Source organism: Centroberyx affinis, unplaced genomic scaffold, assembly GCF_046629955.1.
Source record: "Centroberyx affinis isolate AG114_WGS23_722 - 3 ecotype Tasmania unplaced genomic scaffold, CSIRO-AGI_Caff_v1 ptg005743l_1, whole genome shotgun sequence".
In the NCBI taxonomy this organism is placed as follows: Eukaryota; Metazoa; Chordata; class Actinopteri; order Beryciformes; family Berycidae; genus Centroberyx; species Centroberyx affinis.
In genome coordinates, this window is record NW_027282906.1 from 1 (window position 1) to 16,313 (window position 16,313).

Genomic DNA, 16,313 nt, shown 5'->3' on the forward strand with positions numbered 1-16,313 from the left:
AGCACTACCTGGACCTGAAGGACATGCCTTTCTACGCCGGACTGTGCAAATACATGTCCTCTGGACCCGTCTTCGCCATGGTAACACACACACTTCATCTCTCTCTTGTCTCTCTCTCCCTCCCTCTCCATCTCTCCCTCTCTCTCCTTCATCTCTCTCTCTCCCTCCCTCTCTCTCTTGTCTCTCTCTCTCTCCCTCCCTCTCCTTCATCTCTCTCTCTCTCCTTCATCTCTCTCTCTCTTGTCTCTCTCTCTCTTCTCTCCATCTCTCTCTCTCTCCCTCCCTCTCCTTCATCTCTCTCTCTCCCTCCCTCTCTCTCTTGTCTCTCTCTCTCTCCCTCCCTCTCCTTCATCTCTCTCTCTCTTGTCTCTCTCTCCCTCCCTCTCCATCTCTCTCCTCTCTCCCTCCTCTCCTTCATCTCTCTCTCTCCCTCCCTCTCTCTCTTGTCTCTCTCTCTCTCCCTCCCTCTCCTTCATCTCTCTCTCTCTCCTTCATCTCTCTCTCTCTTGTCTCTCTCTCTCCCTCCCTCTCCATCTCTCTCTCTCTCCCTCCCTCTCCTTCATCTCTCTCTCTCCCTCCCTCTCTCTCTTGTCTCTCTCTCTCTCCCTCCCTCTCCTTCATCTCTCTCTCTCTTGTCTCTCTCTCTCTCTCTGCTCACTCACCCAGGCTGTTATCATCTCTCTCTCTCTCCCTCTCTCTTGTGTCTCTCTCTCTCTCCTTGCTCTTGCTCACCCAGCCTGTTATCGTTCTCTCTCTCTCTCTCTCTTGTCTCTCTCTCTCTCTCCCTCCCTCTCCTTTATCTCTCTCTCTTGTCTCTCTCTCCCTCCCTCTCCTTCATCTCTCTCTCACTGCTCACTCACCCAGGCTGTTATCATCTCTCTCTCTCTCTCTTGTCTCTCTCTCACTCCTTGCTCCCTCATCCAGGCTGTTATCATCTCTCTCTCTCTCCTTCTCTCTTGTCTCTCTCTCTCTCCTTGCTCTCGCTCACCCAGGCTGTTATCATCTCTCTCTCTCTCTCTCTCCTTCTCTCTTGTCTCTCTCTCTCTCTCTCTCCTTGCTCCCTCTCACCCAGGCTGTTATCGTTCTCTCTCTCTCTCCTCTCCTCACACACTCTGTTCTCTCTCTCCTCTCACACAGCAGTCACACACATAAACTCGGCTCAGTTTGAACCGTGGACACACACAGTTACCTGTCATTGTTATTCATATTCCTTATTTATATTTTAAAATAGTTCCTTCTTGTTAATGAGGTTTAACTCAACCAATATGTCAAGTTACAGTTATTTTGTCCATCAGGCCCACAGGAGGTCAAATATACATGAATGTTGTTTCTTCTCAATTCATCACGCATGTTCTATTTCCCCCAAATCCAATCAAACAAAATCGATCAATAAATGACTGTCATGTCTCTCTCTCTCTCTCTCTCTCTGTGTGTGTGTGTGTGTGTGTGTGTGTGTTAGGTGTGGGAGGGCCAGAACATTGTGAAGCTGGGCAGATGATGCTGGGTGAGACCAACCCCGCCGACTCCAAGCCCGGCAGCATCCGCGGAGACCTCTGCATCAACATCGGCAGTGAGCCGGGACACACACACACACACACACACACTCACACACACACACACACACTCACACACACACACACACACTCACACACACACACTCACACACACACACACACACACACACAAAACCTACGCACAAAACCTAAACCCACAAAAACTCAGTTTACCTCTGTTTCTATTTGCAGGACAGAGTTTATTCAGCTTTTTTTAGGCTGATATAAATCTTTATGACCTTAATTTCACAGTATAGATCATAGAAAGAAGTATCCAACTGATGTGAGATCAAGGTTTACCCGCCTTTTTATTTGTGGAACACAGAGTTTACCCACTTTTTTTTTTTATCACGTAAATTCACAGTACGTAATGTAATGTGCTGTCTTATGGCAAGGCAAGGCAGCTTTATCTGTATAGCACATTTCATACACTGGGGCAATTCAAAGTGCTTTACAGAGTGATAAAAAATACAGTAAGGTAAAAAATTTACAATTAAAAAGTGTAAACTAGGTGCAGTTCAAATCAAGTGAAATAGAAAGAAAAGGAAAAGACGATTGGAAAAGAGGATTAGAAAAGTGAAAAGTGCATTAAAATCATAAAAATCATAAACCCCCCGGTCGCAGCCCGTGGTTCAGTCACATTCGTCTCTAGAATATTCTCCTGACCTCCTCCTCTGTCCCCCCCCCCCTCTCAGGAACATCATCCACGGCAGCGACACCCTGGAAAATGCCAAGATGGAGATCGGTCTGTGGTTCAAGCCCGAGGAGTTAGTCGAATACACCCCCTGCGGCAAGCCCTGGCTGTACGAGTAAACCAGCCGACCGGACCGTCCCACACTCTCCTCTCCTCCCCACCCACCCCCCCCCACCCCCCCACCCCCCCGTCAAACCCATCCGTCACGCAGTCCGCCCACCGACCCGGCCTTCACCGTGCACTTCTCGTCACTGTCCCATCAAACATGTAGCACTTGCCAATAAAGTATCATGGTGAGAGAGTAACACAGAGTGTCTGGTGGTTTCTGGGTGTTTTAAACAACGGGATTCTCTTTAACTTTGATTGACACATTGAAATTGCCTGAAATGTAAGATTGTGTTGTTTTAAATCGGTGATTCTCAACCTTTTTCATATCATGGACCACCAAATTTAGTTGGGCCACAGATCCCCATTTGATGAGATTTTGTCTCTCGGACCAGAGGTGTGACCAAGTCGGTCTCAAGTCTTGAGGCACAAGTCTCAAGTCAAGTCCCAAGTCTAAATGCAGATTACCAAGTCAGGTCCAAGTCAAGTCCATGTCATTAATGTCAAGTCTCAAGTCTAAATGTAGAACAGCAAGTCAAGTCAGAACAAATCAAGAGTCCAGTATCAATTTAATATCTTAAAGAAAACTAAATATCTAGGACTTTTCAATGCAATATGGTTTTAATAGGATAAAAACTTGGTAAGAGCATCATGAGTTTGATTTCTATAATCAGTTTCAACTTCAATAAATTCAATCATTCCATACAAATTCAGAAAACAGAATTTAAATTCAGTCGTCTGCTGGAACAAATCTCATCACTTTCAATCTGAATCATTTACACAAACACAAGATCTCAAGTCAAGACTTTAGAAACCTTTTCAAGTCATCAGAGTACAAGTCAGAGTCAAGTCCCAAGTCACCAGAACCCAAGTCAAGTCAAGCCTCAAGTCTCGAGTCCCCACCTATGTCTCGGACCCAAATCTGAGAATATCTTTATTGTCAGAAATGATTTTGTCCAGAACTCCATGACTGTCTGTATTGCAGGTAGAGAGATAACAGAGAAAGTATGATCACAACAGTCATTCTAATACATTCTCTAATTGTGTTAGCGTCTTGTAAATTAAATAATGGTGAGGCTTCATAATTTCATAATTCATCAATTTGCTGTGTGGACCCCCTGGATCTCCCTCAGGGGCCCCTGGTGGTCCCCGGACCCCACACTGAGAACCACTGTTTTGAGTGACCAAGGCTTCCTTTTAGACAGGAGAGAAGTGCTGAAGAACGTGACAGGTGTAGATATTATGTTTCATTTTTTCCAGATATTTCACAGTCCTGTCTAAATAATCACTGGACACAATACAAGTCAAAATGATCAAACTATATTGCATTATCATTTTAAAAAGTCCTAGAATAACTATATAATAACTATAACTAATAGAATTTAGCTTAGCAGTTTAAAGGCGAATACTGGAGTCATTTAGAGTGAGAGCCTGTTTACATCTAGTTTACATTTCTCCCAATTATTTTTGCATTGCATACCATATGTAATTTGTTTTTTTGTCATTCTTAACAGCTTTGGAAACTGACATCGTCTCAAATTTCATTTCACCGCTGTATTTACATGTCGAGTTTTCAACATCGCATCAACATCAAAGTGTTTGCTGGGTGTGAACAGTGAGTTTTATTAGTGATGTGAGCTTGAAATTGCTTTTTATCATGCCAGGATCCTTCTGTAAGTGTGTGATTGACATGTGAGTTGAATATGGCTGATTTCAGATGACCGAGTGCTAAATACACACATTTCTGCCTGAGTTTTGGTCATGGGAGTCTGGTGGAGGAAGCGGTGTGTCCGGATGTTCCCGATCATTTGGCTCCATTTAGAATCAATGCTGAGGAAGGGAAACCGGGTTCAGATTTACGACTCAAGCGGGACGATCAGGACAAATTACACCTTCCTCAGCAGCAGCATGTCTCACCCTGAGTGATGGAGCTCGTATGTCCGAATCATCAGGAACATCGAGTTACCGCCGGTGTCCAGCTGACCCAGGAGGGAACCGCATTAGGCTCGCTACCCACAGAGAGCCGGGTGGGGTCTGAGGCCTGGAGCTGGAGCTGGAGCTGGACCAGGCTCTGTCAGCTGGTAGAGCTACAGGTACTGGGGCCGGATTCCCCAATGTGTTCTTAAGATAGATCTTAAGAAATGACATAAGAGGAAATTTTAGGAAGTTCTTAAGAAGGCTCTTAAGTGCAATTCCTCAATATTTTCTTAGTAACAGTCTCATTTCTTACAAATTTCTTTAATTTTCCTACTTAAGAACTTCTCAAAATAGGGCCTGAATTAATTCTGGTTAATAAACGTTAGGGTTACTCCCATTGAGGCTAGGAGACAAGGCTAGGAGGCTAGGAGACAAGGCTAGGAGGCAACCCAAAGTGCTTCCATCTACAAAACAATTGGGTAAAAAACTATTTAGGGCAACTACAACTGATGAAGTATATGAAAAGATTTAAACATTGGTTGCTGTTGGTAAATGTAAAATTTGCAGCTTATTTCCAACAGACATGAGACAGAGGCCTACCTGGCCCTACACCAAATAAAGCTTTACAATAAATGTTCATCTTAATGTTAGGTGTAGGGGAACCTATGAAGACTTTGAACTATAACCTACTTGTCTAAAATGTGTTTAAATATATGATATTAGAGGCTTACCTTTTCACTGTAGGAGTTTTAAGACAGGTGAAGGGCCGTCTTAAAGTTAAGAAAAAAATCAAGAACAAATTTGAGAACTTTCATTTCAAGAAATAGACCCAGCAGAGGGTCATCCTGACCCAGCATAGACCTGGTCCTGCTGGCTCATGGTCTCAGTGTGTCACAGCAGGGAGCGGTCCTATCTGGACCGGCAGACAGGCTGCTGACAGGAGGAAGAACAGTCTCTAATATTAGTCCGAGGCTCTTCAGAGGTGTGTGTGTGTGTGTGTGTGTGTCCGTGTGAGGAGGTGTGTGTGTGTCCGTGTGAGGAGACGGACTGTGTGCTGAGAGAGTGTGTGTGTATGTGTGTGTTGCCATAGTGATGAACTCATGACAGAGGGTTGTGAGTGTGTGATGCGGCCAACTATGTGAGGTTAGTGTGTGGCAGAGTGGAGTTCCTCAGAGGCAGAAACAATCTGATCATACTAGCCTGACTAGCTACAGGCTAGTATGGCTAGTTTGAACTTGAAGCTCAGCTAGCTAACTAGCTAACCTAGATAACTCAGTATGGTAGATTGTATATTTTCAGTTAGCAGCAGAGCGCTAGGCTTCATAATATTAGCTTCCTCCTCTCTTACCTCTTGTCTTTTTCACTGAGCTTCAGTCTAATGTTACTTAGCCAGAAAAACTGTGGTTCTTTGGCTCCGCCCTGATATTAAATAACAGCCTGATAATGTAATAATACAGTAAAATGTCCTTCTAAAAAAGTCATAAACATGTACTATCTATAATATAATATAATCTGTTAATGTAATGACTTGCCAGATCCTCTTTTGTCCAACACTGCATTTTTTTTTCTCTGGTAATTAATTATTACAATAACCGGCTATTACAGCATTTTTCTTTTTTTTTTTTTACAATATCAGTCATCATTATCCATCACTATCATTATCCAGAAATGTATTACACCAACAGTTTTTTTTTTTAAATTACATTTGACCCATTTAAAGGGACATTTTATTACATTTTGACAAGTTATTACACTATCCAGCAGGTCATTAGATCATCAGTAGCTGTGGAGCATCAGCTAAATGCCCAACACATAAAATACAAATTCCCAAATGCTCTGAGTCCCAACAATGTGTCTGTGTTCACTCAAACAAGAAAACAAACCACGTTCTCATAACTTTTTTTTATTGCATAAAAAAATGTAAAGTGAGTCATTTATTTTACACCTAAATGTAATACTTTCTCCACAATCATGCTGCCAAAAAATTGCACAATGTATTAAAAAAAACGCTTCATGAGAGTTAACATCTACATTTCTTTTGTCGTACATATATATAGATCTATATATATTTTTTTTTTAGACATTTGTATATGTTTTGATAGAGCTCAGTAAACTTCATGTTCACAGCACTAGCATGTGGACCGAATGGACAGTTACAGTACAGGCAGGTTTTCTTCAACCTTTTCAGTGTGGGACCCAAATTTACTGGATTTATACTGTATTCACACAGACAGTAAAGATCTGATTTGTAATCCAGAGAGTTATGAGGTCTGTAGTGCAGCTTGTTGTTTCTTTATCAGTCAAGGTCTTACTTTACTTTACTTTCACTGTGTATTTTTACAGGGACCGTGCACAATTCAACGTTGGCTTTCAGCTAATTTGCGTCTGTATTCCCTTTTGAGCTGCAGACTTTTCTCAAGACCAAAATGAAAACAAAATAAAAAAAAATTTAAATAAAAAAGCATCTACTGTAAGGTGTTTTGGATACAAGTGCCCACCAAATGCCATATGTTAATGGGAAGTTCAGTAAATTAATACATTTTCATCCCGGATGCAAGAGCACAGTGTGCTGGAGTTTTACTGTTAGGTTTAGTGTAATTAAATCTATTTTTTTCATTGTTCCTGGGCTTTGTTTTCAAAGTCTACTTTGGTAACACTTTATAATAACCATCATTAATAAATGGTAAATTGATAGTTAATTAAACTTTAGGTAATAGTTATTTTACTGTTAACAAACAACGAAATGATCATTAATAATGTTTACTAATTATTAGTAATGCTATAATTTATGTTATTTTATCATTAGTTTGTGTAATATAAAATCATTTGTTTATAAATTATATATTGTATCATAGCTTTTTACCCTTTTTACCGTCTCTTATCAGCTATGATACAATATATCATTTATAAACAAATGATTTTATATTACACAAGCTAATGATAAAATAACATAAATTATAGCATTACTAATAATTAGTAAACATTATTAATGATCATTTCACTGTTTGTTAACAGTAAAATAACTATTAACTAAAGTTTAATTAACTATCAATTTACCATTTATTAATAATGGTTATTATAAAGTGTTACCTTTACTTTTACCGATTTTATATTATGCCTGTATAAACAGCGAGAAACTACAAGGGAGGCTGATTTTTTTATATTGATAAGATCAGCTCCGTACCAAAAAACAAAAAACAAAAAAAAAGAAAAGAAAATCAGATTTCTTTGTTCCTGTTCGTAACTGCAGCCTCAGTCACCCTCGGACCCTGGTTTTAATATTATTATTATTATCATTTTATTTTTTACTTGTGATTTTTTATCACAAACAGGCCCGCGGTTCAGTTTTGGGTCCCAAACCACAGTGTAAGAAACGCTGCCGTTCAGTAAGACATTTTAAAACCCACAGAAAAACGTATAAAAACCCATGAAGTCATCCTTCCCACGGTCGACATGCACACGAAACGCCACACATTAAAGGGGAATACCACTGAATTACAGCACTCAGACACATTTTCCCCCGTGACACTGGACTGTTCAGAACAGCCAGACGTGACAGACAACAGATGTTTTCTTTTAGTGCGGCTGAAGAGGGGATCAAACCTGTGACCTTTCCGTTACGAGACAAGCTCTGTGCCATGAGGCCGCCTGCTGCTGAAGAGTCTGGCAGGTAGTCAGTAGGCTTGGGCCGATATTCCATAATATCGAATATCGCGTTATTTCATGAGTATCGCAATATTTTTCTCGATGTCGAATATCCTCCCGTCCCGGCCGTGACACCATGTGTTGCTTAGAACACAACTGTGCAAACTTTTAAACTTATAAACCTATAATATACTAGTGGTAGGACAGTAAAAAAACTAAAATGATCATAGTTGTAGTGAAAAATTTGTCATTTTATTCCCTTTGTTCCCCTTTCCCATTTTCCTGGAAATAACACCAAATGGTCATTGTTTTTGCCTGAATAGTAAGATATAGACTATTAATAATAATAAATAACAATAATAATTATTATAACTATTTATTATTAATAGCCTACAAATTCAATGCAATTTAGTCTAAATAGAATAAAATACAAGAAACAAAAAAAACGGGAAAAAAAATTAGAGATAATATTGAATATCGCGATATTCTGCCAGAACAGCATCGCCATATTAAATTTTGGATATTGCCCAAGCCTAGTAACCAGACTTCATTTCTACCAGTTTGTCTGGTGAAACAGTGAATTCTAGATGACAGAATTGGTTCCCTGCCCTCAGAGAGCGGTTCCCCTTCACAGTCGGTCTGTCTTTGCCCTGGGGAACATCATGAGTGAATTCCTAAATCGAGCGGTTTTCCCCTTTAAAACACACATGAGTCATTTTCTCCATGTATAAATCTGTCGCAAACAGTTGTGTCCAAAATACAAGAGTACAAGAAGAGAAGAGCGTTTTTCTCCACCAGGGTCACAGTCAGTTTGTCAAAATCATTCCATTCTTGATAAAAAGATTATCAAATATATATGTATATGTATATATATATAGATAGATAGCACCATAATACAAAGACAACATGACGTAACATTATTGGGGTTTCACGTACAAAAAACGACAAGCACGAACATACGACGAAGTAAAACCACAGACAGACACACACACACACACACACACACACACACACACACACACACACACACACACAGACAGACACTAGTCCTGTGTCCAGATAAAATTAGATTAAAGGCTACTAGTTTAGCGAACAAGTGTGTGAGATGCTCAGACTGATGCATGCGCACAGACTTGGGTTTAACAAACACACACAAAAAAATTCTTCAAATTATAATTAAATTGCAAGCCCTATAGCGCTTCATTTGTGCAGTTTCTCACTCTAATGCCTGGGGAACAGAGGGGATCTGAAGCCCACATGCTGCTTTCAAGGAAACCCTGATTACATTAGATTAGATTAAGATAAAATAAAATAAGATATCACTTTATTAATCCCCTTGGGGAAATTCGATTAGATTAGATTAGATCAGATTAGACTTCAATGATAAATGTGGGGAAATTGAGCTGTTGCAGCAACAAGTAGTAACAGCCAATTGATCAGATTCTCCTTTAACACAAAGGCCAGACCAGCAACTGGCAATTCAGTTCCTCTGTCGTTCTTGCTTTAAAGAGCAACTAAAGCCCAAACCCAAATCTGTGTGAAGCCTGGCATTTAAAAGGTACAGGCATGCTACTGAAATGGCCATCTGCTATTGGCTGATCTTTACTTCCAGGTGATGTCACCACCTGTTGTACTCTATAGGCGACATCACCTGGAACAAAAGATCAGCCAATAGCAGATGGCCATTTCAGTAGCATGCTTTTGACCTTCAGATGTCAGGCTTTAACCAGATTTGGGTTCGGGCTTTAGTTACTCCTTAATAGGATAACTGCCATTATGTAAGAAAGTTTCAGGTGTTTTCAGTGCAGCTTCACTTGAGATGAATGAGCACATGGGAAAAGTAAGTGAAAACTAGCTTAGTGCTGCTTTCAAGCTCACACCTGTTTTGTCTGTGAAGCTGACCAACAGCACGGCTTCTAGGCTAAGGTGATGACATCATCACACAAAGCGCCATCTACTGACCAGCAGAGGAAACTGCCACAGATATAAGTGAATGAAAGCGAATGAGCATCCAAAATGAATGGAAGTCAATGAACACTGTCCCCCAAAAAGGTTCTTACAGACAAACCAATAGAAGCTTATAAAAGATTTGATCTTTATCCACTTACTTATTTCAAGAAAAAAATGGATTTTAAGACTCAATAACAGACCTGTTAGACTTGTTTGACTTAATTGTGAAATTAGATTGTTTCTCGTTTTTTCTGCGGACACCCTGGACCCCTTCAAGGCCCCAAATGGCCCCTGGACCCCATTTTGACCACACTGGGCCGATACAGCACAGGGACAGCCTGGTAAGGTAGCTGACGTTATTGCACAACAGTGACGTTAGGTCAGAGAATCCTGGTCACCTTAGCTGGGTGGAACCACAGGCACCCGACGGGCGGGGCTGTAGATCAAATCAAACGCACTAAATCATCATACAGTAAAGCAGTATGAGTTATTTTCAAAAGCACACACACTAAGCCACACACACACACACACACACACACACACACACACACACACACACACACGTACATACATACTGTATATACAGATGTTGAATTAAGGGCAGAATTAAAGGGGATGACATTCCCATTTTAACACAAATTTCTTTCAGGAAACATTTGTTAACAGTCATGGCACACACACACTGACATTACTGACATGTACTCTCTACACACTGTTCAAGCATTCAGTCGACTGCAGATAAACACGGACGCAGACAAAACTAACACTGAACATCATAAATAGAAAAAGATGAAATCAATCATCTGAATACATCAAATTCAGTAATATCGACACAGGTGGGCAAAGACAAGAGTTTTACTAAGAGCTCTACAGGAACGAATGTCGACACCGACAAGGGAAACCGACTGGAGTCTGTCGGACGTTTCCCTCACAGTCAGAGAGCGAGCGGAGAAGGATGAGTGTCTTGTTAGCCCGCTTTATTAAACGTTCCCCCTTCTTAATAAAGGATTTTAGGAGAAGACGGGGAGTAACAATAATTTACCTCCCAACCGTTCGCCTCTGCCAGCAGCGTCTGTGCCGGTCTGACTGCCCGGACCGGATTCGCGCTACGATTTATCGACCGCCGTAAACAGGGCTGGTGCCAAAAACATTTGGTTTAAAAAACTGATTGGACCAAGAAGATTTTCACTTCCCTTGACTGAGCCAGAGCCGTTGATAGAAATAACTCTTCCAACCCTTCCAAGAAAATAGAAATTGTGGCAGTAAATATTTAAAAATGTCTTCCGTAACATTGCTATGGTGAGTTATGCTGTCTGAAGTTCAGATGATGCAGAACCACCGGTGACCAGGCAATGGCCAAGTTGTGGAGTTTGGCCGTGTTCACACTTCCACTTCAAACTGCCAGCGTTTTTTTTTTTATAGTAAAAGCAATGTGGAGCGCCGCTTTGGAAAACACTGTGCCTGGACTGTTTTTAGGCAGAGCAGGCCGCTTTTTAAAGTTGAGAAAAGAAGGAGCACTACATGATGTCAACTGCTGTTTTCTGTGCCAAAAAAATAAGAGGCAGGACTTGATGCTAAGCATCTAACAGCTTAAGAGTAAAGTATACGTCTGCATCGAACCGACGCGGTACAGCGTAGGTACAGCGTCGCCTGCATGGCTGCTGCCGTAGCTTACGTGCTCCTATCCAAAAATGTAATGTGCGTAGATCGAGGCAAGACCACAAGAACTGTGATGGGCCGCTTCGTATTTCCTCCTATCTTTATCTGGTAGGGAAGACAATGGAGCAGATCGAAGAGAGACTGAGGCTGAGGAGGTATTTCAAAGTAAATATTTTACAATAAACACTAAATATTAAGAGATAAACCCAGTAAAGAACTGGATCTGTCCTTTAAATTTATCAAAACACCTGTGTGGTAAACGGTTAAACATATACATTTGAAATGTAAAGTTGCTCTTGCAATTGCTAACGTTCTAAGCTAGCTAGCTAACATTGGCAAATACATGGGCACAGAAAATGTTGCAGGTGTCCATGTTTCTGCCCTGGTTTTTCCAAGCTGGATCACTGGAACACCTGAAGGTTTTAATTACAGCCTGCCAGCGGGGAATTACTGACTTCTGACTTTGAATGGGCCGCAGCAGGAGGACTGTTGGCTAACAGCGTTAGCGACTGCAGCTAGTCGTTGTGGAAACAAAGTCTGCACTAACCTTTTTTAAATCAGCACACAAATGCAGTTGAGGCAGTGTTTTCTCTGCAGGAAAAGCAGAGCAGTGTGAACACGGCTTAACGTGACCACAACTGAAAACCGACATGGCCAAACTTTGTTTATCTACGGCTCTGGCTCGAGTCAAGAAAGAAAGCCCGTCCCGCTGCTCCATCGAACCCACGGATGATTGCACAAACACATCAAACTGTATGACATCAGCATGCCAACAACCAATCACAGCACCTGTCTTGACTACAAAACCTCTCTATATCCGCTGGGTTTCACTCTTACTTGTGCTTCCACAACTAAATCCTTACGAAGAGGGACACAAAATGGCCACCACAAAATGGCTACTACAAAATGGCCGCTGCTACATGTGAAAGCAACAAGAGGGCAGATTCATCAGTAATAGCCATATACTGCATCTTTTCAGCCTCAAAATGAGCCCAGATATGCACGAGTAATAACACTAAACACATCCATATTGGTAACACTAGATAGATCTACATTTCAACCAGTAACATGCGTCTAGATTTGTCAATACTAGATTCTAATGTGCAACAAAAGCCAAGACATCACTCGCATCTTTCAAAACTCATTTTGGAGACACCCGTCATCACTGGAGACCTGTGGGGTTTTATTATGCTAACCACTGCACTGTTAGAATTTCCTTTTCTTGTCTCTTAAAGACAACAGGAAATACAGAAATTATTACATAACATACAGGGACATTTCTGTTGCTGTGGTTGCATTGGAGAGCAACATATTGTTTTAATAAGTGGCAATTACAAAGTTACTGACTGAAAGCTGAAGATGTCTGCAGCTTACAACATCGTCTCATAAAATTTCGTGAAATGAGCGTGAACTTTGAAACGAAAATGATGTTCCTTCACAACGATTTGGATTATGTGACAAAAGCTTGAATTGGCATCACCATTTTCACCTGTTTGTCACGTGAAAAGGTTAGCTAGCTTATTAGATGTAGTCATGTAAAACAACTTTGGTTAAGCTTAGGTTAAGGTTAGGTTTAGGCAATTCATTAATTTCAGTCAAAATTGGGCAACTAAAAAAATGTCATAGAAGGTGACATCACCCGGCACAAAGACCAGCCAATAGCAGATGGCCAGTTCAGTACCCTACTTTTCACCATTAGGTGTCAGGCTTCACCACAGATTTGGGTTTGGGGTTTAGTTACTCTTTAAGGTTAGAGTTTGGGTTTGGTTATGGTTAAATGAGAAAACCTGCTGTTACTACTTACTGTTTCTAGTTGTGTCTCCTCCACCTAAAGCTTCCTGCTGGGGAAACAGATTTCTCCCACTTTTCGTGCACGGAGCTTGTCATTTACATTTCACGAAATTTTGTGAGACGGGGCTCGCGGCTCAGATGAGTGTCTCCAAATTCTGTTAAAAGTTCACAAAGTGATGCAGGCGCTTTTGTTGCATGTTCTGTAGTTCCTGAGAGTTCATGCTAACCTTACTGGTGGTTCATATCTTTATTACTGTTAGTTGTATATTGAGGGCTACAGTCTGTACCTGCTGGGCATATGATCAACAACTTGGCACAAAATTTAAATATTAATTTGTTTGAATTTCTTTTAATATTATTACTATTATTCTTTTAGTATTAGATTTGAAATAAGTATTCATTTATAATTATATCTTTTCTTCTATTTCCATTCTTTTTGTATTTGTGGTGAACCCGTCTAACTCATGCTACTGTAAGGTGCTTTGAATAAAAGCATCAATCAAATGGCATCTGTCATGCTATGCAATTATATTGTGAAAGTATACTTTCTGTAATTTCTGCAGTTTTTTCCATCCATCTTTTGTAAGTAATAATCTTTTTCTTTTTAAGTATGTTACTGGAATTTATATTTTGTCGTTAATCAACTATACTCTTTGTAATTTGTAGTCTTTTTGTAATAATCTCTTTTAAACTATACTGTTTGTGTATTCAGTCTTATAAATGTAAAACTTTTCTTTTACTCCCTACTTGATATAAAGTACTTTAGTGAGGTATCGATGTGATCCCACCACTACAACAATAAGTGATGAATGCAATGGAGGACATGAGTTTGCGATCTGCATAATTCCTCATTTAACTGTTAATTAAATTATAGTTAATAATTTATTTTTCGGACTGACTAATCAACTAAATGTATCTGCGAATAGTATTTTGTCACCCGGTATTTATCCAGGGAAGATTGAGCAGGTGCTGTTTCTCATCAACACTCAGCTTCACATTCACACAGTTACACTTCATTAATTCACCGGTGAAACGATCTCTTAGGCTCTGTTCACACTGCAGCTCAAAGTGTCCCAAATCTGATTTTTTTCCCCCCCTCACATGTGACTCTGATGAGATCTGATGTTTTCTAATCAGTGTGAACAGAAAAAAGCTGCATGGAGTCGCAGTTTTTCCAATTCCGATCTTTTACCTAATTAACCCGAGACACAGCAGCTTGTCTGAGCAGAGAGGACAAAGAGACACAACAATGGAAAGAAAAACAGCGACTTGATTGGTATTTCGGGGAGACGCTTCAGGTCAGTTAAAACTTTAAAGTACAAACTGGATCTGAAATGTGTTGGAAACAAGCAGAGAAGCACAGATACAAAAACAGATGTGATGACTTTTGTTGTTGGTGCGAATGTGTGTCTTTTTGACCTGTCAGTTCATATTGGTATCAGATCTGGGTTACATCAGAATAGGCTTGGGCAGATATTTGATATTATCGAATATTGCGATATTTCGTGAATATTATTTCCCAATATTTTGATATTTCCTGTGATATTGAATATCCTCCAATGCTTGAATATAGGGCTGAACATAGGGCGATATGGTTGAAATCAATATCATGATAATCATAAGGATTTTTCTCGATACCAATATATATCACGATATGGTTCATGTATGCAAAATCACGTTAAATAATCAAATGAATGTTCATCTCATTGAACCGAATGGTGATGTTAGGTGTGATGTCAAACAAAACAGAAATATTCAAATAATATTCCTACCATACCTCATTTTATCGTTTTTAATAGTTTTTTATAGTTTTTAAGTAAAATGTGCTTGTCATCATCAATTTAGACAGCAGAAATGTGTGTTACGATATTAAAATATCTTCATATCATCACAATATGATTCCACTGAAAGACGATAAACGATAATATTGAATTATCGCCCAGCCCTACTTGAATAGTAAAATAACATTTCTAGGCTGTTAATAATATTTATTATTATTATTATAGCCTAGAAATTTGATGTCATTTGGAAGAAATAAAATACCCTCCCCAAAAAAACAAACAAAAAATAAAAGACCCCCGCCCTCGCGATAATATCGTATATCGCGATATTTTGCCGGGACAGTATCGCAGTATTACATTTTGGATATCGCCCAAGCCGAGTTCAGACTTGAAGCATGAAGTCCTGCAGTGTGAACGCAGCCTTAACGTCTCCACTGACAACCTTCACACACATCGGAGAACAATCTGTTATTGCAACTATTCAGACAGGATTCAAGCTAAGAGTGGAAAAGGAAAACACTGTTCAGATGAAGCCCAAACTCTCTCCAACACGACTCAAGAGCTTTTTGTTTTTCCCGTCAGAGGTTTTCCTGCACCAAAACTCATGTAGACAATCTGGCAAAAATGTTTTGTTTTTTTTAATTATTGCAGTTACTTAGATAGATCTCTGGGTGGAAGAAGACCGCAACAGTTTCACCAAACAATCCCAAGACTTTTTGGAACTGAAAGTTGAGTTTCCTGACAAAGTGGATGCTTAAGTGGAGCAGATGAACTGAACCCCCACAGCCAAGACCTGGAGGCTGTACGTTCATTTCCCTCCCTCATGATGCTAAACAGGCAGAAACAAAGCTAATAAATCATCTGATAGTTTTATGTAATCTGACCTGGAGATGTAGCCCATAGTCTCTTTCTGCTGAACTCGCACCACACAACAGATAACTATTGAACAAACAAACAAAACATGATTGCATCTTGATTGCTGTGGTTTTATAGTTCTTGGCATCCTATCGGGAGTTTGGTACCAGTAAGGTTTAGTCCATCTATCCAGCACAGTGTCCAAGCCACAGCACACACACTCTCTCTCTCACACACACACACACACACACACACACACTTAAACACACCCTGTTTCTAAATGATTGCTAATCTCGACATTACACAGTATCCGATATTATTAATATGTTAGACTCTTGACCCTCAAACACGCCACACAAACGC

The 16,313-nt window shown here is 40.1% G+C and overlaps 1 protein-coding gene across 1 annotated transcript; it reads left to right on the forward strand.

The window, feature by feature from the left end:
* The first annotated feature begins 8 nt into the window (after window positions 1–8).
* Window positions 9–2,544, forward strand: LOC139667761 (nucleoside diphosphate kinase B-like). The gene is given in 4 exon segments (XM_071547248.1): window positions 9–80; window positions 1,460–1,493; window positions 1,496–1,568; window positions 2,246–2,544. Coding segments are annotated over 4 exon segments (285 nt in total). The 5' UTR covers window positions 9–23; the 3' UTR covers window positions 2,367–2,544.
* Window positions 2,545–16,313: the final 13,769 nt, after the last annotated feature.